Source organism: Bos grunniens, chromosome 23 (genome assembly GCF_055505025.1).
Source record: "Bos grunniens cultivar Pamir isolate PY7600 chromosome 23, Bosgru_T2T1.0, whole genome shotgun sequence".
Taxonomy (NCBI): domain Eukaryota; kingdom Metazoa; phylum Chordata; class Mammalia; order Artiodactyla; family Bovidae; genus Bos; species Bos grunniens.
The window spans coordinates 50976715-51003947 of record NC_141187.1 but is presented as its reverse complement, the minus strand read 5'-3'; the positions used below and the strand labels follow the sequence as shown (position 1 = coordinate 51003947).

Below are 27233 nucleotides of genomic sequence, written 5' to 3'. Positions count from 1 at the left end.
TATTCATACTAATGGGGACTAGTAATATGAACTTAATTTTAACTGATATTTTTCTCAATGAAAATTTGTGAAAGAGTGGTTGGGAGTTCAACTGCCATTCCAAACATGCTGACATCTTTAGATACTTACTAACCAGGCTTTAAGTTAATTTTGCAGCATCCTTTGTCTGCAGTCGTTCCCTCATGTATTCGTTTAATTACAGATTTTCACCTTTTGACTTGTGACAGCAAAACTGATTTCTCTTGGAACTGAGTCCAGTGATGTGTGTGTGTGTGTGTGTGTGTGTGTGTTTTAAAAAATCCTTTAAAAAGTTGTGTTTTTCCATTTGTCTGTGTCCATCACAAAATACTTTTCTCTTGAGGACTCCTCTATTCTTGAATAATTAAGAAGTTTCCAGCATGGCAGAACACTTTCCAATCTCTCATTCTTCAAAACACGGCATTTATGAGCAAAGAATGGTATTGCTAGTCATTTCTCCACTGAATTACAGTGATGAAAAGACATCTCTTCTGAATGGGAATGTGGCCTTGTGTATTCAGATAACCATTGTGTTTAGAATTGCCTTCGTTGCTCCTTTTTTCTCCCCCCTTAGACTTAATTTTAATAAAAGACATTATCTACACACAAGGTGCCGATCACATACGAAGGCTATGGTGTCGGGGGGTGTGAGGGGCTCTGATCTGCGTGCCCGGGCGCTGCCTCTCCTCGGGCCTGCCCTCCGAGCGAGCTGCCAAGCTCTCGCGTAATTGTCTTGACAAGTGTGCACTCCTTCATGGAGCAGCTGGGCCTCTGCCAGCCCGCAGAAGCCAGGCACCCCAGGTGGCAGAGTCCAGTGCCACCTTCTTGCTGGTGGCTTTAAGCCATTCCTTAAACATGTTGCTGAAACCAGTGGTGGATAGATAGTTATTTGAGGTAAGGATGGCATTCATTTGTTCTGGCGGGGTAAGAGCATTTGCGAATGGTAAAGGGTGGCTGGTGTTTCCAAGCTGCAGATGCTCCTGTGTTCCGGAGCCTTCTCTTTCTGCCTTGGGGGCTCCCTTGTGCCACTTACATGCTCCAGAATCCATCGGAAAAACACATCTTGATGGTGCATCTTCAGAAGAGAGAGTTTGTATGCTTCATGCTGTCTGGTGTTAAAGGGCCTGAAGTAGGAAAGCAAGCAAGGTTGTTGAGCCAGTGCCCACGGCCACATCTAGGAACTGGGCACACCAGATGTGGGGAAAATAGTCGTGTCCACACGGGCAGAGCTCAAGGAAGCAGTCTGGGCGCTCCTGGTGCCGCTGTGCGTTCACACGTTCTCCTGGGCGATCCATGTTACTGCAAGTAAGTGAGACCCAGACGCGGTGTCCACCTGACCCTGTCCTGGTTATGTGCTGGAGGGAGGCATGTCCATGTCCACAGATGCCTGGGTGATCCGTGTTACTGCAAGTGAGTGATACCCAGACGCGGTGTCCACCTGGCCCTGTCCTGGTTATGTGCTGGAGGGAGGCACGCCCATGTCCACAGATGCCTGGGCGATCCGTGTTACTGCAAGTGAGTGATACCCAGACGCGGTGTCCACCTGGCCCTGTCCTGGTTATGTGCTGGAGGGAGGCACGCCCATGTCCACAGATGGTTACCTCCCCGTAGGTTCATTTGGCGTGAGAAGTGTGACTCTTTCTGTTTCTATTGGCTTCAACCAAGCCAGCAGGAGGCTGCCCAGTGAATTCCAGAGTCTCTGCAAACAGTATCTTCTCGTCTTTCTGCACATCTAGGCTGGACTCTCTGTGTGTTTTTTTCTTAATAATAAAAGAATCTTAATAAAAGAAGATTTTATTCTTCGTGTGTTGCATAAAACCCCTCCCCAAATAGCCCCCCGTTATTCTCCAGGGTGGAGCTCTCCTGATAACGTGTGGCCTTGTCCCCGGGGACAGACTTCTATTTGCTCAGGGCCTTTCCCTTCTGGTCTTCCTCTCCCAGGGACGGAACTCTGCCTGGGTCCTGGTGACCCTTTGGTAAGATCTTTGCTCTATTTGAAAAGTTTTAGCTGTGTTCTTGGCTTCTTTAACTCCTTCAGTTTGGGTCATATGAACATTCTGTAACCCAATCTTGTTTGTTTGTCTAAAATGTATAAATGTCTTGATACAGATTTTCCTGAATTCAGAACTAGCTTCTACTAACATTGTAGTAGTTGTTGTTCATTCGCTCACTCGTGTCCGACTCTTTGTAGCCCCATGGACTGTAGCCCGCCAGGCTTCCCTGCCCTTCATTATCTTCTGGAGTTTGCTCAAACTCATGTCCATTGAGTCGGTGATGCCATCCAACCATCTCATCCTCTGTCACCCCCTTCTCCTCCTGCCTTCAATCTTCCCCAGCATCAGGGTCTTTCCCCATGAGTTGGTTATTTGCATCAGGTGGCCAAAGGATTGGAGCTTCAGCTTTAGCATTAGTCCTTCCAGCAAATATTCAGGGTTGATTTCCTTTAGGCTTGACTGGTTTGATCTCCTTGCAGTCCAAGGGACTCTTGAGTCTTCTCCAGCACCACAGTTCAAAAGCATCAATTATACTAACATAACATGATGTGTTTTATTTCTCTACACTATTTTATTACAGTTCCCTTCTGAGTAACATCACCTATGAGATAAGAGAGGTGAAAACACTTTAATTGAACCCATTTACTGTTTTGCCATTTAATTAAAATTCCAATAAGCCTGTTAATATGTCAAGCTGAAACTCCAGTACTTTGGCCACCTCATGTGAAGAGTTGACTCATTGGAAAAGACTCTGATGCTGGGAGGGATTGGGGGCAGGAGGAGAAGGGGACGACAGAGGATGAGATGGCTGGATGGCATCACTGACTCGATGGACATGAGTCTCAGTGAACTCCGGGAGTTGGTGATGGACGGGGAGGCCTGGCGTGCTGCGATTCATGGGGTCGCAAAGAGTCGGACACGACTGAGCGACTGATCTGATCTGATCTGATTAATATATCAAAATTAAAGAAAATGCTATTTCTAGAAGTACCGAAAGGTCATTCCCTAACACACAGGTGCCTGAAAAAGTAAAACATGTTATTTGTCCTGAGAAAGAAGGCAAGGGGAGGCTAGAAAGGTAGTTGGGTCCCTCCAAAGCCATATGTGAATTTTCTGCTCAGCCATGAGAGTTTTAAAGGGAAAAACTGAAGAAATAATCTCAGCTAATCACTGAGATGGGGGAGCGGTTAGGCTGGTGTGCCAGCTGGTGGACTTCTTGTGATTTTTCTTTAGATGTTAGCTTGTTCTCATAGTTTGTTCGAGAGATTACTGAAGCGGGTGCTAGGGAAGCAGTCTGGTCACCTGTTAATGACTTAGGCTTCATTTCTATTCCTCTGATCTATGGAAAGAACCAAAAGGTTCTTCGCATCAGGTGGCCAAAGTATTGGAGCTTCAGCTTCAGCATCAGTCCTTCCAGTGAATATTCAGGGTTGATTTCTCTGGACCACACGGCGTCTTGCCAACAGGTTAGGCAAGGCATTGTGTGGTCCAGAGATCTGAAAGGTGTGCTCGGGCTGGATGAATACAACTGGGGGTGTCTGGTTTCAGGTTAGTGACAAGACAAACAGGGCCCCCTCTTCAGAGCTCTTTCCTGCCCAAAGTTGCTCACGGCCTTACTTTTCAGCTTCTTGTGAAAAGCAGTATTTTGGACATTTGCCTACTCAACATTGTGACATCTGTCAAGGAGCCTGGTGACCATGGAGTTTGATGTCCCCCAAGGAATGAGTGTGCAGTCACTACAGAGTAAATGAAACTGATTACACGTAGAATGAACAGATTCTTCCCGTTTCTGAAACCCGAAAGAGCTCAGCCTTGAAACCGCTCTTTCTGCAGCAGCTAATGCTGGAACCGAGGCTGGTAAATCAACACCACGCAATGCCCGTCACTGACTCTGGACCACAGTGAGGTTTGACCGTGAACCTGGAGACGAGACACGGAAGGGTTTCATGTCACTAAAGGAGAGGTTATGCCACGTGACTCTTCTTCCGCCAGAAGCGGACCCAGCAGCGCAGTCGCTAAGCTGGATGAATGTGGGATTGATGATGTGGCTGTGTCACCCGTACTTAACTTCAGCCTGTGCAGGTCGCTCCAGCCGCAGACACACGCGTGGAGTCATCCGGGCAAAATCTGGAGTTCATCCTGCGTTCTCTGTCTCAGTGGGCGACTGTTTTTTTAACAGGCTGGGTTCTTTTTTTAACCTTTAATGGGCCATGTTTAACCTTTAATTTAACTTATATTGTGTCTTATACTGGCAATGAGTTAAGTACATTATGAACAGGATCTTTCCCTAGGAGATAGGTACTGTTTTCTATGAGAAGCCTGAGAGCCAAAAGCAGTCAAAGCCTGTGTGCAGTGATAGCACCTTCCCCAGAAGGCTCCTGAGCGTGGAGACAGCACACGCCTTTGGAGAGAAGAGGCTTTCTTGTGTCTCCCAAGGGCGCTGAGCCGGGTCGCTGACAACCCACCAGCGTGACTGAGTGCTGAGATGCATAAGGCGGCTCGGGCATATTTAAAATTTATATCCACAGCGGTGACAAGCCTGAGCACTGTGGAGGGGAAGACAGATTTCCGCTGAAGCTCAGCCAAAAACACTTTCCGTCACAACTCTGACAAAACAGTGCCATAAATGAACAAATCCAGAGAGTTTCTGGGTTCCGTGAAAACTTCTTACGTGACGGCTCACACACCAGGTCTACGCCCAGGCGTCTAATAAGCCACCTCACAGGTGCACAGGCGTTTAATTCGGAGCTGGGTGTTCTCAGCTTCGTCATCCAGGTGGGCTGTGATGCTGGGGTGCACCCCCGGGGTGCTCTGGATGGTCACTTGGAGCAATGTTGTTCCCGTCTAATGTGTTATTATCATGAAATTAAGTGCTTTCTTGGTAGTATGTAGAGCCTAGAAGTCAAATAACCCACCTACCTGTGGGCTTGATAGTAACTCATTGGTAACTGCCAAGTTTTAGAAGATGGGTTTGGCTGATTTAAGTTCACAGCAATTGTTTTTACCACTGTAGGGATCTGACATCTAAAGCTTGTCATGCCCGAGATCCCCGAGTCCGGGTGAGGATGCCCTGCTCCTGGTTTCCCGTGGGTGTGCAGTGGAAACCTGCTCTTTTACCAAACAGACGTGTCATTGATGGGATCCTGCGATGGTATTAAGTGGGAGTGACATGACCAGATGTGAGGGTAGAAAAGATTTGCATCTATAAAAATAGTTCCAGCTGTCCACTGGTGTGGTCTATCACTCTGTGTAATATTTCCTTAAGCTTTTCACTTCTGTTTTTTTTTTTTTTAAATTACATAAAAATAACAATTACCTAAATTGATGTATTTTATTTGAAACAAACAAAAAAAAAGTGTTGTTCATGTCATCTTACAATATAGTGAACTATTCTGGAAGTCACCTTTTGGCAGAAGTGAGCAGAACTTGGTGATTATGAGGATGGAGTTGGGGGATGGCAGTTCAAACCTCCCTCCATCCTTCAGGGCCCGGTGGATGCAGTCACGGGCTTCCTTTCAGGAATGAGACCCCGAATGGAGTCAGAATAAAAGGAGGTCGTCACATCCATAGGTTTGTTCCATGTGAGGGATCCAGGACATGACTTGACATGAATAAAGGACATTTTCTTCAATTTCATTGTCTCGAGTGTCCAGGGAAGGACAACTGGAGATTGGGGATCCAAGCATGATGTTCATGATTCTCTTGATGTGGGGGGGGGGGGGAGCGGGGTGTGTGCTGGTGGAAGACCGACTCTCTCCAGTGAGAGGTGACTCTGCTGTGTATGTGTCCTCTTTCCAGAACGCGTGAAGGAAGCTGCCGCCATGGTCTGCTGGGCTCTCAGGAGAGTCGGTCTGGCGCGTGCCCACCTGGCCCGGAAGGCCAGCGGAGTCTGCCGGGGCCACGAGCATCAGCCCTTGGGCCCGAGGCCTGCCGCCCCGGGAGCCCCGGGCAGCGCGGTGGAGCTCCTGGGCAAGTCCTACCCTCAGGACGACTACAGCAACCTGACCCGCAAGGTCCTGTCCAAGGTGGGCCGGAACCTGCACAACCAGCCGCAGCACCCGCTCTGGCTGCTCAAGGAGCGCGTGAAGCAGCACTTCTACGCGCAGTACCCGGGCCGCGCGGGGACCCCGCTCTTCTCCGTGTACGACGACCTGTCCCCGGTGGTCACCACCTGGCAGAACTTCGACAGCCTGCTCATCCCGGCCGACCACCCCAGCCGGAAGAAGGGCGACAACTACTTCCTGAACGCCACGCACATGCTGCGCGCGCACACGTCGGCGCACCAGTGGGACCTGCTGCGCGCGGGGCTGGATGCCTTCCTGGTGGTGGGCGACGTGTACCGGCGCGACCAGATCGACGCGCAACACTACCCCGTGTTCCACCAGCTGGAGGCCGTGCGCCTCTTCTCCCGCCAACAGGTGAGCCGGGCCCCGCGGCGCAGGGCTTCCCGGTCGGTCCCAGCGAGCCGCGCGGGGCCCTGTGGCATCCGTCTTTGGCGGGGTGCTTGGTGCAGGCGGGGCTCTGGACATCCTGGCCAGCGTGCTGTGTTAGTAACGCAGGAACTGGCAGGCCTTTACTGCCTCTTGTCTGACTTTTGCCTTCCGGTCCCCACGTGCCTGCCTCTGCGTTTCTCCTGATGAGTGAGCAGTCGGTGGCTCACACTTACCCTCCATTGCAGAGGGCTGGAGATGCAGGGCTGAGACCTCTGGTTGGGTTGCTCCAGTTCCCAGTGAGCAGAGGTCACCCATACTTGGTGTTGGACACCAGTGGATTTCTTAGGTAGCCCAGGGGCACTGGCGCTCTCTGGCTGAGACTGTAAGGTGCCTTCTTGCCCCCAAGCTCTTTGCTCCGCGTCGCCTGCTGCCGACTTGTGGCTGCTGTGCGTGTTTTTCTCTGTGAAAGGGCTTCGCTGTTCTATACCCAAAGTTTGTGTTTGGGTTCAGAGAGCTTTTTTAATCGGGAAATCTGATATTCTGGTCATTCTCAAAAGCACCCACCTCCTCGCATCTGGTAGCTGACATCCTAACATGTGCGAATCTTTTTTTTTTTTTGGCAATTTGTGAAAATTCCTGAAAGCTTGAGTCTGTTTCCTAAAAGAGTGCAATGTCACTTGTTTTTCATTAACATATTTTTAAACCATCTCTGTTTTTATGTAAGAAACAAATGGAATTAATGAGGCGCAGGAAACATCTTGTGTTACTCCCTTAGTGGTTCTTACAAACGTGTTCACTGAAACAGGAGGAATAATTATTAACAAAACTCCCTCGTGCAAGCATCAGGTCAGTGGGTTGTTGGAGTGAGCAGGAACAGTGTTGGCTCCTCGGGTTGTTGGATATGAGCAGGAACGGTGTCAGCTCCTTGGGTTGTTGGAGTGAGCAGGAACGGTGTTGACTCCTTGGGTTGTTGGAGTGAGCAGGAACGGTGTTGGCTCCTCGGGTTGTTGGATATGAGCAGGAAAGGTGTCGGCTCTTTAGGCTGATAAGTAATCATTGCTTGTTGTGTAAAATGAGTCACGTTGTAGGAGACCACTGCCTCAGGGTGCTCAACTCTCCCTGGGAATCTGTGAAAATGCAGAAATAGGTATTAGCTTTGCACAAAAGTCCACCTGTGCTTGATCCCAGAACTGCTGAGATGAGCACTTTTCTATTTGGGAAAGCTGACTATTTTCCACGTTAACTGTTACAAGGATGCAGATTTGTTAGGAAACAGGTCAGAGTCCGGGGAATATGACCGAGTGGTGGAATGTCACCCGCAGTTACTGAGCCAGCAGAGGGGTGGCGTCAGGGAGCAGGTGTCCAGGTCACGGCAGCGGCAGGTGCTCAGCCCAGTTTATCATGTTACAAAAATGAGAAAGGACAGTGCCCACTGGTTGGTGAGCCTGCGAGCCATGGGAATGGCAGTGGAGGCTGTGAGACGCACGCTGGTGTTTTAATGGAGGAAGAACCCAGGGTCTCTGAGAAGGTGGGAAACGGGCGGAGAGGGAATTAACCTCTTCTTGTTTCAGACTTCTGCGGGGTCCAGGCCAGGTTAGCGGGAGGCGGGCATGGCTGGTTTTCGGATGATGTGACTGTGTGTTCTGCCTTGTAGTCAGAAAGACTGCACGCACACATGTACACGTATGTATCAATACAGTAAGGTAGTTCCACACACCTTGTTCCATTTGCTCCTCGTCCTAAAACCCTGTGAGGCGGGTTACTTCCACTGCAGCCACAGGCAGTCTGAAGCCCCAGCAGGTTTAGTGATGCTCAGGGTCTCCCCGCCAGCTGGTGGCATCACTTGAGCATCACCTGTTCTGCCCTGTCGCTTTTCATGGAGGAGTTGCTTACGGCCCAGCCAGGGCTTCAGTTCCAGGCACAGTGTCACGGAGAGAGGACTGTGTTTTGTGGATTCCTGGCCTCAGCTGGTACCAAGTCTGATCTAACCTTAACAATCAAAAAGAGTTTTTTTCCTTCTTTCACTTTATTACTCTCTGAATAGGTTTTTTTTTTTTTAATCCCAATTGTTGTAATCATGCTACATATGTAATTTTAAAAACTGTATGGTCGTTCTTTAAAGCTTTCCTGTTATTTCATAATCTTGGTAATCATTATTTTATTCACTGCGTGGTGTATTTCAGGAAGAAGAGAGGTGAGTCATCAGATGTGGGGAAAAGGAAGTAAGAATAAGCATAGAAATGGATATATGTTATTTCACTATTAGTTGTGAATAAAACCCTTTTGTGTTCCAGAAAAGGTATCAGTATTCACAAATTTAAATGTGTTAAATGTACCGATTTAAAGACATCCATCATCAGCTTGGACAGTTTTCAATCAGAGAATCCTGAACCAGAGTCACCAGAGGTTGAAAGTAAAGGGCAAGAAAAAGGCACACGGAGCAAAAACTTGACAGCAAAGCTGGTAGCGCGGCTACTAACGCTGGATAGAGTGCGTGGGAAAATCGGTAACGCAGCTACTAACGCTGGATAGAGTGCGTGGGAAATCGGAACTGTGGATAAAGAGGGCTGATACGTGGACCGAGATGCTTTTATGACTTAGGAATTTCAATGTGCCCGACATCATAGCCGTAATACAGAAACCAAAACTGAAGAAATCCAAGTTTGAAAAGTTCATTATGATCGTAGATTTTAAATGACTTCAGTCAAAGATTGATGAATTAGCAGACAAATGAGTAAAGATAGAACAAAGCTGAAAAATATGATTAGCATGCTTGATTTGATTGTTTTTAACATTCTGTAACTATGTATGTGTGTTTTTGTTTGCACAGACAGACACTCACACATGTAAATTCTATACCCGAGTGTTAGAGGTGTACAGTCACGTGGGAAAACCTAAAATAAGTTGTCCATGTACTAGTTGACAGTTGAAGTTGTAATAAATGTCAGAGACCCAATAACATTATTAGGACTGGGCCTGGCTGCAATGTAGTTGATGTGGAAAGCAGTAAGAAAAGAATAATAAAGCTTTCCCTGTCTCTAGCTATCTAAAAATTCACAGCTATAGATTCATGGCTTAAAGAGAAATATTAGAGTTATCAAAAGTTACTTATCACTAACTAGCAATGAAAACACTGACTTCAGACTGCTCAGGTGTGGCGAAGATAGTCGCCCTATGATTCTGGTGGTAGCTCTGGCCACCGTGACCACTAACATCACAGAAGGAGGAGCAGCCAGACACATGTGTCTCCTCTCGAGAGAATACAAGGCCACCTGTGAGAAGTCCCGTCAAAGAAAACTGGACCTATATCAGCTCAGCTTGCTGGATCTAACAGTCACATTTATAGAAACACAGAGGACAGAGAAGCACGTTAAACTACATCATGTGGATGCAATGAACAAAATCCAGCCTGGGGAAATTCTCTAGCGATGCTACCCAAGGTGAGGTCTGCCTAATGAAGAAAGTACAAGAATCAAAGCGAGTGATGAGAAATGAGGAGGCGGTCGTGTTCAAGGCTGTTGTCCGAGGACGTCTGTGGGCCTGCACACAGTCCGCCAGTCCTTCCCCGATGCTCTTGGTGAGCTCTGTGCGTTCAGTCTGCGGGGTGGTTTTGCACAGCACCTGTATATCAGTTCCAGACCGATTAGAAACCTAAAACTATCTTTGCCACAGACAGTTTGAGAAGCACTGCCCTTCAGGATAAATGATTCCCTTTCTTCAAATAAAAGCAAGGAAAAAACAATAGCTGGTGCCTATAGGTTAAAAAAAAAACAAACAGATCTCAATCAATCACCACTTGCAGATCCTGTCAAGGGAAAGCATCTTTCAAGAGAAAAAAAGATGTGAGACTGTTGGAAACTTGAACACTAACTGAACATTTGAGTTTTAGGAGTTCTTTATTTTTAGTTTTTGAGTCTGACAGTGATATTATATTTTTATACAGTTATTCTCTCTCAGAGATACATATTGAAATACTGTGAACCAAAGGATGGATTTTCATTAAAATAGTGGGGGACAGGCATTTGGGGATGAATGTAAGAAGGTGGGTCAAGAATTGTCAGTAACTGAAGTCACTGAAATGACTGTTGGATACATGATGAATCATTATCCTCTCAATTTTTGCGTATGTTTGAAATTTTCCTAGTAAAAGTTTAAAGAAAAAGACTGAAGGAAAACACTTCAGGGATCAGTCAGGGATCAGTCAGTCTGTCAATCAAAAAATTTTTTTTTCTGAACATGAACTGGGATCCAAGCTGTGAGAAGGTGTCAGAGAGAGAGAAACGGTATCAGACAGTCACGAGAAGGTTCCTGGTTTCATGGGAAAGTTAGAAATTTAGATTAAAAAGTAGCAGGAGGCCAGAAATATCACACTCTGGGGCATGAGCATAGATTATATTCAGTAGAAAACTGAAGTAGGTTAAAGCTGGAATTAATAGCCTTGCTTCCATCATTCTCAGATGATCTTACTGTGGTGGTGTTTTTCAGCCGTTAAGTTGTGTTCAACTCTTTGTGACCCCGTGGACACAGCCTGCCAGGTTCCCCTGTCCTTCTGGACTTTGCTCCGATTCATGTCCATTGAGTCAGTGATGCTATCCAACCATCTCATCCTCTGCCACCTCCTTCTCTTTTTGCTTTCAATCTTTCCCAGCATCAGGGTCTTTTCCAGTGAGTTGGCTCTTCACATCAGGTGCCCAAAATATTGGAACTTCATGTTCACATCAGTCCTTCCAATGCATATTCAGAGTCGATTTCCTTTAGGATGGACTGATTTGATCTCCTTGCAGTCCAAGGTCTCTCAAGAGTCTTTTCCAACACCATAGTTCAAAAGCATCAGTTCTTTGGTGCTCAGCCTTTTTTGTGGTCCAGCTCTCACACCCATACGTGACTACTGGAAAAACCATAGCTTTGACTAGATGGAGCTTTGTCAGCAAAGTAATGTCTCTGCTGTTAAATATTCTGTCTAGGTTTGCCATAGCTTTTCTTCCAAGTAGCAATCATCTTTTAATTTCGTGACTGCAGTCACCGTCCATGGTAATTTTGGAGCCCAAGAAAATAAAATTAGTCACTGTTTCCCCATCTATTTGCCATGAGGTGATGAGACCAGATGCCATGATCTTTGTTTTTTGAATGTTGAGTTTTAAGTCATCTTCTTCACTCTCGTCTTTCACCCTCATGAAGAGCCTCTTTAGTTCTTCTCCACTGTGTGTCCTTAGAGTGGTATCCTCTTCATATCTGAGGTCGTTGATATTTCTCTTGGCAATCTTGATTCCGGCTTGTGCTTCATCCAGTCTGGCATTTTGCACGATATACTCTGCATATAAGTTAAATAAACAGAATGACAATATACAGCCTTGACGTACTCCTTTCCCAATTTAGAACCAGTCCATTGTTTCATGTCTGGTTCTAACTGTTGCTTCTTGACCTACATACAAGTTTCTCAGGAGGCAGATAAGGTGAGCTGGTATTCCCATCTCTTGAAGAGTTATCCACAATTTGTTTTTATACACACAGTTAAAGGCTTTAGCATAGTCAATGAAACAAAAGTAGATGTTTTCTGGAATTCCCTTGCTTTCTCTATGATCCAATGAATGTTGACAATTTGATCTCTAGTTCTGCCTTTTCTAAACTCAGCTTGTATATCTGGAAGTTCTCAGTTTATGTACTGCTGAAGCCTAGCTTGAAGAAATTTGAGTATAACCTTGCTAGCAGGTAAAATAAGTGCAATTGTCCAGTAGTTTGAACATTCTTTGGCCTTGCCCTTTTTTGGGATTGGAATGAAAACTGATCTTTTCCAGTTTTGTGGCTACTGCTGAGTTTCTCAAATTTGCTGACATATTGAGTGCAGCACTTTGACAGCATCATCTTTCAGGATTTTGAATAGTTCAGTGGGAATTCCATCACCTCCAGTATCAAAAACAAGACCTGGAGCTGACTGTGGCTCAGATCATGAGCTCCTTATTGCAAAATTCAGGCTTAAATTGAAGAAAGTAGGGAAAAACCACTAGGCCATTCAGGTATGACCTAAATCAAATCCCTTATGATTTATATAGTGGAGGTGACAAATAGATTTAAGGGATTAGATCTGGTAGACAGAGTGCCTGAAGAACTATGGAGGGAGATTCATAACATTGTACAGGAGGCAGTGACCAAAACCATCCTCAAGAAAACGAAATACATGAAAGCAAAGTGGTTGTCTGAGGAGGCCTTACAAATAGCTGAGGAAAGAAGAGAAGCAAAAGGCAAGGGAGAAAGGGAAAAATACACCTGAATGCAGAGTTCCAGAGAATAACAAGGAGAGATAAGCAGGTCTTTTTAAATGAACAATGCAAGAAAATAGAGGAAAACGATAAATGGGAAAGACTGGAGATCTCTTCAAGAAAATTGGAGATATCCAGGGAACATTTCATGCAAGGATGGGCCATGATAAAGGACAGAAACAGTAAGGACCTCACAGAAGCAGAAGAGATTAAGAAGAGGTGGTGAGAATACACAGAAGAACCATACAAAAAAATGTCATAATGACCTGGATAATCACAGTGGTGTGGTCACTCACCTAGTGCCAGAAATCCTGGAGTGTGAAGTCAAGTGGGCCTTAGGAAGCATCACTACAAACAGAGCTGGTAGAGGTGATCTTATTGTAAGGTTTTAGGAAATTGGGAAGTCTTGTAGTCTTTCTCAAAAAATAGAAAAAAGGAACATATCAAGGTCATTTCATATTAGACTTGTTAATAACAAACTAGGTATAAAAGACAATATTAGAGGTTTCATCTTTATGAACATGGATTATTCTCATTTTTGATGAACAGGTAAAAATTGTTAAATGAAATGCTTGCAGCTTTACTTCACTGGCTGTTGTGCCCTCCACGTGATCCCTGTGCGTGCACTGCGTCACACCATCCTAACTGGTGTGAGTTAACGTGGTATAATTATTAAGGAAAAGCAGGTGACCACCTTAATAGATGTAGGGAAGCAAGTTGAAGGCATTTAATGTTTTAGGACCTTAAAAAAGCATTTGACGGCATTAATATCTTATGATAAAAACTTTTAGCAAGCTAGGAACAGAAGGGAACTTCCGTAACATGATAAATGGTATTTGTCAAGCACTCACAGCATACATCGTAATTAGTGGTGAGTCATTATAAACACTTCTATCAAATTAGCAGTTCAGGGTTATTTGCCATCAGTGTGTAGGAGGCACTGTTGCAATCTCTGTTCATCATTGTGTGGGAGGGCCTAGCTTACGCAGTAAACCAGAAAGAGAAAAGCAAGTCTAAGCTTTGGGAAACACGAGCTAAAGCTGCTTTATTTGTAAATGGCATGATGGGCTACCCAGGAAGTTGACTAGAATGTCCAGATCCATTATTAGCACTAATTAGGCCATCCAGCAAAGCTGTGGGTACAAAGACAGTACGTCCAAGAATCTTTCTTATCTATGGTTATGACAGTTAGCAAATACAATGAAATAAAGACTTCAGTCATAACATCACCTGCAACTTTGAAGCATCTGGATATCATTGTTGCAGAAGATGTTCAAGGTACTTGTAGATAACATTATCAGATACGATGGAAAGACATAAAGGAAGAGACAGAGGGCCAATATACCGTGTTCGTAGATTCATGAAGATGGTAGCTCTCCCAAAATTGATCTATAAATTCATCGTAAATCTAATAAAAGCGTATTTTGGAGAAGCTGAAGAACCATTTTTCCTATTTGTAGGAAGAGCAAGTTTACAAATAGCCAGGAGAAACGTAAGCGCGCCAGTGTAAGGGGCTGTGCCTTGCCAAGCACCCCAGGTCACTGCGCTCTGGTCGTTGGGGTGGTTTCGTGTTGGCACAAGTGTGGTCAAATAGAGAACTCTCAAAGACCTCGCCTCCTCTTTGGGAATTTGTTTTCACTATAGAATGGAACCGACTTTAAATAAGTGGGGAGATGGTGGATTCCACAGGAGTTGCTCTTAGTTGACCATAGAGGAAAAAAACACCCGCCCTCCACCTCTCAGCACACGCAGAATTCAATTCTAAATCGCTTTACAATCCATCATGAATAGAAAGTCTTCCAGACTTTAGAGAAAAACGTAAGACATTACTGATATGACTCTGGGGGTAGAATACAGCCTCTTGAACTGAGAATTCCTAAAAGAGAGGAATCCTTAATGGAAACAATGTTTTAAGTTGACTCTTAAGGTAAAACTTACGTCTAATAAAAGAATTCTTAAAGGAAGTTAAAAGGCAAGCAGTGGGCTGGGTGGGGAATCTGCTCCACATGTAAGTAACAGAGGATTTGTGTTGATCAGATGTAAAGGCCTCAGTGTGACAATCCGGCAGGGGGAAATCTGACATACCGAGAGTTGGCCGGCACGTGAGGCAGTGAGAAGGCTCTGCGGGCGTTTGAAACCCACGCCTGGAGTCCATCTCCCAAGCCTATAGTTTAGACGCATCATGAGTGCTTACATCAGCAGGTAGGTGAGAATGTTCATAGCACTATGGATCTGGTATGGCATTCGCATGTCTGTGAGAATGAGTAAGTCACAACCAAATACATGAAGATGAATGAACATAGAAAGTAGCATTAGGCAAAGAGAATTATCAAAGCTTAGATATTCTGATTGCATTTGTGTAACACTTAAGTCATGGGTAGAACTAACCTGATATATTATTTAGGGGTTTGTGCACATGTGGAAAAGTTCTGGAAAGCAAATAAACATTAAGTTTGTCGTTACCTGCAAAAGGAGTGGCAGAGGATTGTAATCAGCAAGGGGCTACAAAGTTTTTGGTATAATACTGTTCTCTTTTCTGAAAATGGGTGTGAGTGGTGAGCACAGGGCATATGCTCTTATTATTATTCAGAATGACATACGCTTTTTATGGGCTTCCCCAGCGGCTCAGCGTTTAAGAATCTGCCTGCAATGCAGGAGTTGCAGGAGATGCTGGTTCGATCCCTGGGTCAGGGAGATCCCCTGGAGGAGGGCATGGCAACCCACTCCAGCATTCTTGCCTGGAGAATCCCATGGACAGAGGAGCCTGGCGGGCTCGGACATGACTTAGCGACAAAGCACAGAGGAACCATGAATCTTACGCCCAGCTCTGTGGAGAGCATATAGTTGCCACCACTTTGTAGAGTTATTTGGTAGTTTTCCTTTTTTTCTTTTTCATTGTGTTCTCTATGTGGAGAAGGCGATGGCACCCCACTCCAGTACTCTTGCCTGGAAAATCCCATGGATGGAGGAACCTGGTGGGCTGCAGTCCATGGGGTCGCAGAGAGTCGGACACGACTGAGCGACTTCACTTTCACTTTTCACTTTCATGCATTGGAGAAGGAAATGGCAACCCACTCCAGTGTTCTTGCCTGGAGAATCCCAGGGACGGGGGAGCCGTGTGGGCTGCTGTCCATGGGGTCGCACAGAGTCGGCCACGACTGAAGCAACTTAGCAGCAGCAGCAGCAGTGTTCTCTATGATCTGGCATTTTTCTTTTAAGTGTTAAAAAAAGGGACAAGGGACTGTAATTGTACATTGAGTACTTTATAGCAATTAACATAAATAAGCTAGATGTACCTATGTCAGCTTAGATGAGGTTTTAGTAAAATGTTGAGCGCAACAAATAAATTATGAGTGATACTAAGCTAGGACATCTTTTTAATAGCTCTTTCAAAATACGCCCAGCAATGCCCCACGGTGCTCTCAGTGTGTGCTTAGTCCAGGCTCTCTGTCTGTCTGTGTTTCACTTGCTTCTCAGCTCTTCCTCTCTCTCTGTCTACACACACGCACACCTCAGTCTCACAGTTTTTTTGGTTCCGTAACTATGTAGGTGGGTGTGAAAAAAGTACATGGGAAGAATAAGCACCCAAATCAAGATGGTGATTTCCCGTGAGGTGTAGACAAGGTGAGTGGTCGTGGCAGGTGCTGTCATTGTTTGCAAATGCATCGAGATTTCACGAATTTCTGGAGCACACACAAGGGTCTGTGAGATCAACGAGTTTGAGAGCCACTGTTCTATAGCTTCAAAACCAAATTTTAAAAAAACTTATTGAGACGTCTCTTTTGTAAAAAATAGCAGATTCCCTGCAGTTGCCAGACCCACCAGAGGGAGCCCATATGATCCCTGCATCTCTGTAATCTGATTTAAATATACTAATTCAGAGGAACGTGCCTGGACCAGCGCTCAAGGAAGCTCCACTCTCCGCTGGTCTCGGGAAATGCCCGTGCTGTCTCTCAGGCAGTGCCCTTCGGGGGCCAGCGAGTGCTGGGGGTGGGGGCGGCGGGGGCAGACGCTCCGGGCTTTACCCTGCGCTCTTGGCTGCAGAGGCTTGGTTTCCTCTGGGTCCCTGCCCCGCTTTGATGACTTGCCTGGGTCGGTGTTATCCAGGGTCTTCCTGTTACATACACTCCTGACAGCCATGGATGGCTCATGTGAGCCTTCCTTCCTGTCCAGTTCTGTCTTCATTCTTATCAAAGACATTCTAAATGCTACTTTCCTTCTCCCTATCTCCCTTCCTCCCTCCCTCCCTCCCTTCCTCTTACTTTCTTTTCATTTTCAGAATGTGTATATTTTTCTTGCCTTTGCTTTCTTGGCTCGTAGTTCTCAAACCTGGGTGTATTAACAGTCCTGGTTCATGACCAAGTTTTTGTTGATCTTGCAGGCAGATTTAAAACTTAAGAGCAAAGCAGCAAGTCTTGCAGAGGCATGTTTACTCACTTTAAAGGCCTCGCCCTTCCTACGGTGATTTCCTTGTACTTTCCTGAGTGTCAATGTATTCTTTCTCTTATGAAGTGATGGTCATAGTATTCAAAAATTTTGCCTCTTTTGGCAAAATAAATTGTTGCCAACCTTTTCTTAGTGCCTTGACTTTTTTGAAGTTTTTGCTGGTCTATGGAATACAAAACTTTAAGTCTTAATAACTGAAGGTGTTGTTATAGAGAAGTTGTAAGTATTTTATAATTATGTAATTCATGAATATTCACATAGAAACAAAGGGGCATGTTTTCATAGAAGACATGAATGAAGATATACAGAGAAGTAAGCTTTTGATATAATTTTGACCATCATTATTGCTATATACTACTTCATTATGACCTCTGTGTCAAGCTCAGATTCCATCCCAGCCCCCCTTTTAATTTTTTAAAGCTTTTTTTTTTTTGCCATGCCGTGCAGCATGTGGGATCTTAGTTCCCCGACCAGGGATCGAACCTGTGCCCCTGCAGTGGGGGCAAGGAGTCTTAACCACTGGACCACCAGGGAAGACCCCACCTCCCTTTTTAAAGTAACCCCTGTGACTCCCCATTTCCCCTGTAGGAGGCCAGGTCGGGGCCCCTCCGTAGCCACTCACTTGTCTGCAATGACTTGATTCTGGTGGAGCGGACATCCTTCATTTAGCCTCCATCGTGGCCCACCCTTGTTAGAAAACCGCTCTCATTCATCATCAGAAAATTCCATTTTCCTCGCTTTGATGCTCTCTCCCACCTTGCAGATGGTTCATTAAAACCCTACTGTTCCTGGGCGGCTTTGCTGGGCGCCCCGCCGTCACTCGCACCGCGAGCCAAGGGTAGCCCCTTTATTCTTGCTCTCTCCCCCGAATCACCGTGCTGTCTTTCAGTGAATGACAGGTTTTATCCTCCACCATGTGGTTATTGGGTTTCCTTAATAGCCTCATGCGGAGGGGCTTTATTGAAGGAGTTTTCATTTGGCCTTGATAGATTATAGTCACCATGTTTCCCTAATCTCTTCTTAAAAATCTTTTAGAGGAAGGACTCCCCCTGTCAGAGACACTTAAGCTGAAATGGCTTTTCTTTTTTAAAAAGTCTTTTTCTCTATCCAAATATTTACTTAGGTGTATCTCTTGACAGTGAAGCAGAAGGCAGCTGGTCACAGCCAGGACCCACCACACATTGAACTCGGGTAACAGTTGGTTTCTGGGGGACGGACTGGGGCTTGGAGACCCATCTAAAGCGAGCCCAGTCTCTGTTTTCTGTGGCGCTGAGCCCGTCAGAGGATTAGTTCTTGCTTCCCAGGTGACGTTAGTGGCAAAGAGCCCACCTGCCAGTGCAGGAGACATAAAGATCCAGGTTCAATCCCTGGGTTGGGCAGACCCTTGGAGCAGGGCATGGCAACCCACTCCAGTGTTCTTGCCTGGAGAATCCCATGGACAGAGGATCCTGGTGGGGTACAGTCCTTGGGGTCGCAAAGAGTCAGACACGACTAGAGTGACTGAGCACACACGCATGACAAGGTAGGAGCTACGGTCTCCTAGCCTGAGGTCCCAGTGCTGACCCCTGGCTTACTGCTCTTGACCTCCGGGAGCTCTCAGCACTTACTGCCCGGAGTTGAGGGTTGGTGCACGTCTGGTTTCCCCAGCTGGCCAGTCAGTGCCTTGAAGGTCGCTCTTTCTTCCTTGTGCCTGGTCCTGTCTCTAGCCCAGGGTCCTGCACCGAGAAGCAGTCAGTGGACGAGGCAGTCAGATGCCTCCCTCGTTCTCCAGACGTCCACCGTGTCAAGGATGGCCGCGCACAGCGTCAAGAACCCAGTGGGTCACCGTCCACTTCTCACTCCCAGAGCTGTTACTCCTGCCCCAGGCTTCCCGAGGAGGGCAGGGCTGGACAGCAAGGCAGAGGCAGGCTGTGACTCGATCACAGAAAACTAACATACGGAATTATGAAGTGTAACACAGGGAGCTGGGTGGTGAGGGGCTGGCAAGTAAGACGAGAACCCTGGAGAACATGGAGGTAACGGACCCGGGAGCAGTGGCCGCCCTCAGCCTGGGGCTGAGCCCCCAGAGGAGACCCCCACCCCCGACCACCACCCGGCCCTGGCCCCAGCTATGGCTCCCTGGATGGTGTAGTGGTCTCATGCTGATGGAGTTGCTGGATGTCTACACTCTGGAAGTGACTGGGTATCTGCTTTCTGGGGTGCCAGGGAAGCTGTTTGAGGGAAGGGGTCTTGCAGGAAGCCCTGTGCCATGACACTGTCTGAGATGGGTGCTGGGGGAGACAGTCTGGGGCCAGGGGAGCGGGGCGGGGCTGCTTGCATGGCAGGGCAAGCGAGGCCCGAGGTTTTAGCACAAAGCCCCTCGCAGCATCTCAGCGACCTCTACTGAGCTTAACACCGCGCCACCTGGCAAAGAACAAATGCTTCAAGAGCCCAACTCAGTTTTCGCGGAGCAGTCAATGAAGGACTGGCTTGTCGAGAGGCAGTGGATTGGTAACTGGCAGAGTCAGCTTGCTCCCTCTCCTGAGTGTCTAGAAGGCTTCAGGGAGGCAGGCTGTTATTCACCCAGTGCAGGAGTGGCTGGGGAAAGTCACATTTCAGGAGGCAAAACCATTCGTCCTTGATGCTAGCTCAGGATTTCTGGGTATAATTTCAGTGGAGAAGTCTTCCAGTTCCTGGTCCTCAGTGCCTGGAATGTATGAAGGCCGGAGGGTGGTTTGAAGGGTCAAAGCTCGTGCACCTGCGCCAACAGCATCCAGAGAGAATTGGGTGAGGTCTTCTGTCTCATTCCTCCAGGGTCTCAGGACAGTCATTGCCATGTCTGCTCCCCACTTGCTGTTGGAGACCAGCAGGGACCTCACTTGGTTTTACTGAATCTGCATAATTACAGTAACAGTATTTTTTGTACCAGCTCAAGTGTTGTGCGGAAGCAGCAGAAATATTTCCACAGTGATATTATGCTGTTTCACAGTAGACTTCACACCTCGCTAGAAACCACATTTCTTGGCCCGCTGCACATTCCTGAGAGCTATTGTGTGGCTGGTGGTGGAATTTCACGTCCTCAGCTTGGTGGGTGCAGGGGGGGTGGGGACAGGAGGGGGGTTCTTTGCCGGCCTCCGAGGGGCCAGCAGCCCCCTGGCACTCACGTCCCATCAGACTGTTCAGCCAGACGCCCGAGTCTGCCCTTGGAAAGGTGAAGGGTGACACCTGCCATTTAGCCAGTAGCATGCCTTGGAGTTGGTGACGGACAGTGAAGCCTGGCGTGCTGCGATTCACGGGGTCGCAAAGAGTTGGACACGACTGAGCGGCTGAACTGACCTGATGCCTTTTCTTTGGTACTTTAAATATCCTCTCTCTGAAGCTCTGCCCTGGAATCTATTTTCTAGTGTCATCCTCTTGACTCAGCCTGGAGTAGGTCTCAGTGAAGTCATAAACTTGTCCATATGAATGAGTTTGGAAGATAAAATAGAGTTTTCTTCAACTAGATATGTCATCTAAATGCTGCTTATCTTCAGCATGTAGTTGTTCAGACGCTAAGCTCTGTCCAACTCTTTGTGACGCCATGAACTGCAGCATGCCAGGCTCCCCTGTCCTCCACTGTAACCTGGAGTTTGCTCAAATTTGTGTCCATTGAGTTGGTGATGCTATCTAACCAGCTCATCCTCTTCTCATCAGGTGGCCCAAATATTGGAGCTTTGGCTTCAGCATCCGTCCTTCCAATGAATATTCAGGGTTTTCAGCTTTATTGAAACTTTATACAATGTTGTATCTGACAGCATTTCATCAGAGCAGGGATTTCTGACCTTCTTTTACCATGTGAGACTGTGATGAGAGATTTGGACAACCTCCACAAATACACACATACTTTGTATATAGTCTAAGGGGTATTGTAGGCCCCTGGATTGGATGGTGAAATTAGAAGTCAGTGTCCAAGGAGCCATTTCAGTCTCCATGTTGCTAATTTCCAGCCTAAGTCTTAGCAAGTTAGAAGAACCCTGCTCTCCAGTCTCATAATAACCCTCTTCCTACTTCTGCTGTTTCTGCAGCATTTCTCTTGGACCGTGTTGCTGGGCTGGGATTGTGTTTGGTGGAGGATTTCATGGACAGACTAGTTAGTTAACTTAGCCATAGGAGGGTGGAGGATGCGCCTAACTTGGGAATGACCAGGGGTTAGCCATTAGGTTGATTTAAGGATCGAGTTGAAGTCAGTTAAGGGTCAGAGGCCACCTAGGACTGGAGGGTGGGATGAGTGTATTTGGGGGATGCCAAAGGGACAGTTTCTGTGCAAATCTGAGAGCCTCTGTCGTGGGGCAGGGAACATTCCAGATCCAACAAATGGAAATAGTTCTGTGTTGAGAAGCTGGTGAGGCCCTGGTGATTGGGCTCAGGTACAGAGTTGAGAGTATGGATCTTTTAGGAGCAGGTCTTACCACTCATCCGAGGAAAGCTGACTCCTGGAGGCCTATTACATGCTGGGGTTCAGTCGTTTGCTGTACGTGTTAAGGTTCACGGCCCAGGCTTAAGACAGGGAAGGGTTACACCAGACACATGGAACATGGAACAGACAGCTCTCATGAAAGGATCTTGAGTGAGAGATGGATTTTCAGAGGGAATCTGGGTTTCCACCTCCAGGGCGATCTGTGTTTTTAGGACATGGACTCTTAGACGAGGTAAAAGACTCCTCGGTCCAGTTGGCCCAACTCTTTCACCTTTTCAGTGCAGAGAGAACCCTGTGGTAGTGATCACGCCTCACTGTGGGGGGTTGGCATTGCGTCCGTGTGGAATATGTATCCATCAGTTTTGGCAATAGTGATGTGAATTATTCTTATTTGAACTACAGTGTCTTAAATATAATTTTAATATCTAGTTGTTAATGTTGATCCATTATGTGTTAACATAGACTATAGTCTTTATTAAATAACCGGCAATAAATTCATCCATAAATAACAATACAACCAATAATGATTTTTTGTTGAAAGGTTCCACCAGCACTTAGAATCTACAACCAACCACAACACCACTGAAGACGTAGGGGCGGTTGCCTTCTTGTAGTGATTTCAGCTTTTCAAACGTGTTCAAGGGCTTTTGGGTATTGTCCATTTGCATAAATCACGATTTTGCAGAGGAGCAGAACCAATAGGGTGTGTGTGGGTGTGTGTGTATGTAGAGAGAGGGAGATGATGAGAGATGATTTATGCAAAGAGATTAATTATAAGGAAGTGGCTCACTTGCTCTTGGAGGCAGAGAAGTCCAGACGAAGGAGAACCGACGGGAGAGCTTCGGTCTGAATCCAAGTCTGAAGGCAGGAGGAGACCAGTGTCCCAGCTCAGAGACAGGCAGCCAGAGGGAAAGAATTCTTTCTTAGCCTTTATTCTATTCAGGTCTTCAGCAGACGGAATGAAGCCCACTCACACAGGGAGGGCCGTCTGCTGTGTTTCATCAGCTGATTCAGATGTTAATCTTATCTAGAGACAGGCTCATGGAAACACCCAGAAATAATGTCTAACCAAATGCCTGGTGACCCTGTGGCCCAGGTAAGTGGACACAGGATGAACCGTCGCGCTCCTGGTCGGCCTGACCCTGTAGTGGACGCCGAGTGCCTCCGGGAAGTTCTGGTAACTCCTCACCTGTATCCTATGGATGCCACACTTCTGAAACTCCTCGTACACATAGTCAGTTACTAGAAAATACATGAAAGTGTGCTTATACACGAGAGTGTTGAAAGTGTGCAACCACGCACTTTTCCCCTTCAGGGATGAGTTGAGGACCTGAGCTTTTGGGTCGTGTCTCTCGGAGCCCATCTATGGCCTTGGCATCAGGCATTGGAAATGTTTCTGGGAGCAGTGCCTGTCTCCCGAAAATGACACCAGTGTGGGGGAGTCCAGTCCTGACCCTGCATCTCGCTGTCTGTGACCTGAGACGAGCTCTTGGGCCACTCTGAGCCTCAGTTTTCTTCATTGTCCTTCGTGGACACAAGACCTCTCCTGAGTGTGGCTGGAGAGCCTGGCTGGTGCCCGAGTCTGCTGTGCTCAGCAGATATCTGCCCCTTGCCCCATGTTTGTCTTAAACAGAGATGCTGGTTAAGCATTCGTCTACCTGTGTATCATCAGCATGAATCAGTAATCTCGTGGGACTTACTTTTTAGGTCTGATGTACTTTCTTTTTTTAAGCCACTGCTGTCTTTTCTGTGGACTCATTAGTCATGTCTTATGTCACCTTCCTCGAGGGGAGGCAGTAGAATTTAGACGGAGCCTTGCTTGGTCCTGTTACGTTTCACCCGCTGCTGACATCACCAACGAGCTGTCTAGCCTCCTGAAGAGGAAAATGCAATCTCCTTCCCTGCATTATCTGTCACCGTGGCCAGGGAAGACAATGATGGGAGAGTACGATTTTCGTGGGCCCCACAATGGGTGACATTTTCTCCTCTGTTACATGATGGTTGTCATGAGAACCGGTTCATGCTGGGTTGGGGTGTTTTTTTGTTGTTGTTATCATTGTGTTTTGCCTCAACGCATCCAGACATCTAAGTTCTCCTTTAGTTTGTAGGTAACTTGCCTGCTTTGACATTTTGAAGTCCCTGATGTGTTCTCTGTATAGCCCAGAGCTTGGAGAATATTAATGTACATAAGTCTTCCTAAGGAAATGGTACCCTACTCCAGCGTTCTTGCCTGGAGAATCCCACGGACAGAGGAGCCTGGCGGGCTACAGTCCACTGGGTCGCCGGGAGTCGGACATGACCCAGCACACACACACACGCTTTTCCCACTGGAGCCCCTAGGAGAGCCCGAGAGAGAAAAGCGCGGACAGATGCCCTCCTCGGGACGTGTCCAAGTCCACCGTCCTTTGATGATGAAGCCCCAGGAGGCGGGCCGCTCGCTGATGGCGCTCGCCACGGTTCTGCGGGGCCAGCCTCCCACGTGCCAGGGGCATGCCTCCAGGGAGGTGAACGCGCGCCGTCCGCAGGCTCTTCCTGATGCTGGCGTCTGGGAACACGCGTCCGTCAGGAACCGAACCACCTCTCGGATAGGTTCAGCCTGAATCGTCGCTCATGAAGGCTGGAGTGAGGCGAGGTTCGGAAAGACCGCATCGTCCAGTGCGGACCTGTCTGAGTTTGCCGTGGAGGTCTAGGGTGGGGGCTCCCGAGAAAGCTTGGGCGGAAGCCACCTGGAGCTTTAGCTTCTCGACCTCGTGGCGCCCGGCAGCCCGTGCTGGGTCCCGCTGCCTGGCGGAAGTAGCTTCTCCGCTTCCGGGGTGTTTTTGAAGCCTCGTTCGCCGCAGACATTTCGGTTCCGCGTCTGTTCCCGTTACCGCCCTGGCACCAGCCTGGCGGCCGGGAGAGGGCGCCAGGCAGCTGGGGGAGGTGCCGCGTGCCCTGCGCGGGGCTCAGCCTCGCGGCGTCCCCTCCCCTGTGCTCAGCCCCGCACCTTGATTAATCTGCATGTGCTGTGTCTCCAGAAATCCGGAGAGTGACAAACCCGATTCAATATCAGTTAGCTAGAGCAGGAACGGACTTCCCACAGAAACCCCAGGACGGAGCTGTGCTTGGCGGGGCCCTTTCACTCACGAGTTTCCCAAATAACGAAGGTCTCGCTCAGGGCCCAGTTGTTTAAAGAAATTAAAAACTGTGGAAATTAGCAGCCGAAATCCACTTGGATGAGCCTGCTATCCCTTTAATACGTCTGTCTGTTCATCTCACTAAGACATCCCAATCCTCCCTCCACAGTGATTTGAATACTTAATATTTGCTGAGATGCTTAAGTTGGATTTGAATAGCGTAATTGAATTTTTCCTGCTGCATTCAGGGGACAGGAAGGCTTGGGAGTCCCTATGGCAAGATATGTGAACGTGCTTATTTTTAGAAGTGATTCTTACATACTCCTCCATCCCTGAGCCAAGAATTAATAAGCAGTGGGGCTTCCAGGTAGAGGAGACTGTATTCATCAGAATCCTGGCTTTATCTGTCCCTCTCCAGGTGAATGGCCTGTGCCTGGGGCCCAGAGCTGGTCTGGTCTGTGACGGGTTTGGGTTGAGCCAAACTGGGCATAGATCAGATGCCATGCGAAGCCCCTCCTAAACAGGATTGTTGTAAGGTCCTGGCCTTCGTGGACAGCTTAGTGAGAGAGGCAGGTAAATTGGATGGTCCACACCATCTGGCCAGCACCAGGAGAGAGACATGGCCATGGCACAGAAGGAAACCTGTATCCCTGGAGTAGTCAGAGAAGGCTTACGTAGCATCTTAGAGAGGAGCTTGGAGCTCTCCAGGAGGGGCAGGCATGGTGCTTCAGGGAGCATCAGCAGTAGACGGGAAGGCGGGAGGACCTGGGCTGTGATGAGTCCTGGAGCGGCCCAGGCCCAGAGGAGCAGTGGGGAAGGGAGATGGACGAGAACTGTGAGCTGTTGGTGGAGGGCCTTCCATGTAGCTTTTTGGAGCATTAGTTTAAAAAGAGAGAGGAGTCTAGTTTTTAAGCATACGAGGGATGGCATCTGCAGACACAGAACAGACCCGTGGACGCTGGGGGAAGGAGAGGCCGGGACGAATTGAGAGAGCAGCATGGGAACATACACACCACGTGTTAGAGGGAGAGCCTGTGCTGTATGATGCAGGGAGCTCAGCCTGTGCTCCGTGACAACCTAGAGGGGTGGGATGGGCTGGGAGATGGGAGGGAGGCTCAACAGGGAGGGGATATATGCATACCTATGGCTGCTTCATGTTGATGTATGGCAGAAAACAACACCTTATTGTAAAGCAATTATCCTCCAATTAAAAATAAATTAAAAAAAGAAGCCAATGCAAAAAAAAAAAAAAAAAAGGATGTCATCGGTTTAGCAGTTTAGAAAAATCTGCCAAATAGCTGGTGGAAATGGAGCAGGGTAGGGCAAGACTGGTTTTGAGGAGACTAGATTATTTATAATTATCTAAGAACCAAGGTGGGTCAAAGTCCCCAAAACGGGGGACAGCAGATCGGAAAGGGGAGACTCCAGGGGCAGTGCGGGGTTTACTGGGCTTGGTGGCTGCATGCGGGGAAGTGAAGGGAAAGGAAGGGACCATTCCCAGAGTCAGGGGTCACAGAAGGAGAGGCGTTTGGGGTGGGGTCCGGAGAGCTAGTGGACCTGGGACACGTTTGCGCGGAGGTTCTGCCGGCGCGCGTGTCCAGCGGGCAGGCGCGTCTGTGTGTGGGGGGTGGAGACGCAGACGCAGGCTCCATCATGGGTGGTGGCTTGGCTGCGCCCATCTCAGGCAGCGTCTGCAGAGCAAGATGGGTACAAGCTGGAAAAGAGGCCTGCGGAGTAGAAATACTTAACAACCAGGAGGAAGGAGAGGAAGCCATGAGGAGAGCCACGGGAGTGCGGCCAGTCTAACTGCGAAGAGAAGGGCGGTTGCAGCAGGAGACGGGATGGAGGGCGTCTTGTTAGTTTTGTGGGCCGTTCTGTAAAGAGAATGGACCATGCTTACTGAGCAGAGAGAGCCAGGCAGAGGTCAAAGGTCCTGGGGACGTGGTGGGGGGGGGGGGCGGTTTCCAGGTGAGAGCGGTGAGGACGGCGCGTTAGTGACACCTGCCGCCATCAGGAGAGGGTGTGCATCTCGTTTTCTCAGTTTTTAATTGAAGGTGGGCCCGAAGAGCCCGATTCTTTCCTCTCTGCGGCACGGGGCCAGCCCCCAGCCTGTGTCCTGGGCTCCAGCACTGCAGCAGGAGAGGTGGGTGGTTTCCTCGGCACCATGGTCAAGCTGAGATGCAGTGGGCATGTGCTCTTGGGCATTCCACGTCCCTAGCGCATCCCCCTTGGGTTTCCTTGAGGGCCCTTGCGTGTTCAGAGCCCCCACCACATGGGTGTTATTTTGGTTATTCTATGCTCTGTCATCATCCTTCAGAGTTTCGTACGATGAGCACCATTACTAACCCACGTCTCTTCCTCCTGGAGGGTTTCTCCTGACCGCCTCTGGGTTTGAGCAGCGTCTCTTCCTGTTTCCCGCCTGCATGAGGATTATTGCTTTGTCTAAGCTCTTGAAGCATTTCCTTTCCTCGTTTCTCCCCCCTTTTCCTTTGCTTCTCTCCCTTCCTTGGATGAGGAGGGCAGGCTGAGATACC

At 47.8% G+C, this 27233-nt stretch overlaps 1 protein-coding gene across 37 annotated transcripts in view; it reads left to right on the top strand.

Moving 5' to 3' along the window:
* The window catches only part of FARS2 (phenylalanyl-tRNA synthetase 2, mitochondrial), a 310200-nt gene that overhangs the window by 43864 nt on the left and 239103 nt on the right, over positions 1–27233 (top strand). For all 37 annotated transcript variants that reach the window (XR_015152578.1, XR_015152577.1, XM_086370386.1 and 34 more), the window contains one exon: positions 5811–6430. Coding sequence is in view for 35 of the 37 variants with exons in the window: in XM_086370386.1 (XP_086226512.1) it covers positions 5811–6430 (620 nt within the window). In the remaining 2 variants the exon portion in view is untranslated. The remainder of the gene's footprint in view (positions 1–5810; positions 6431–27233) is intronic.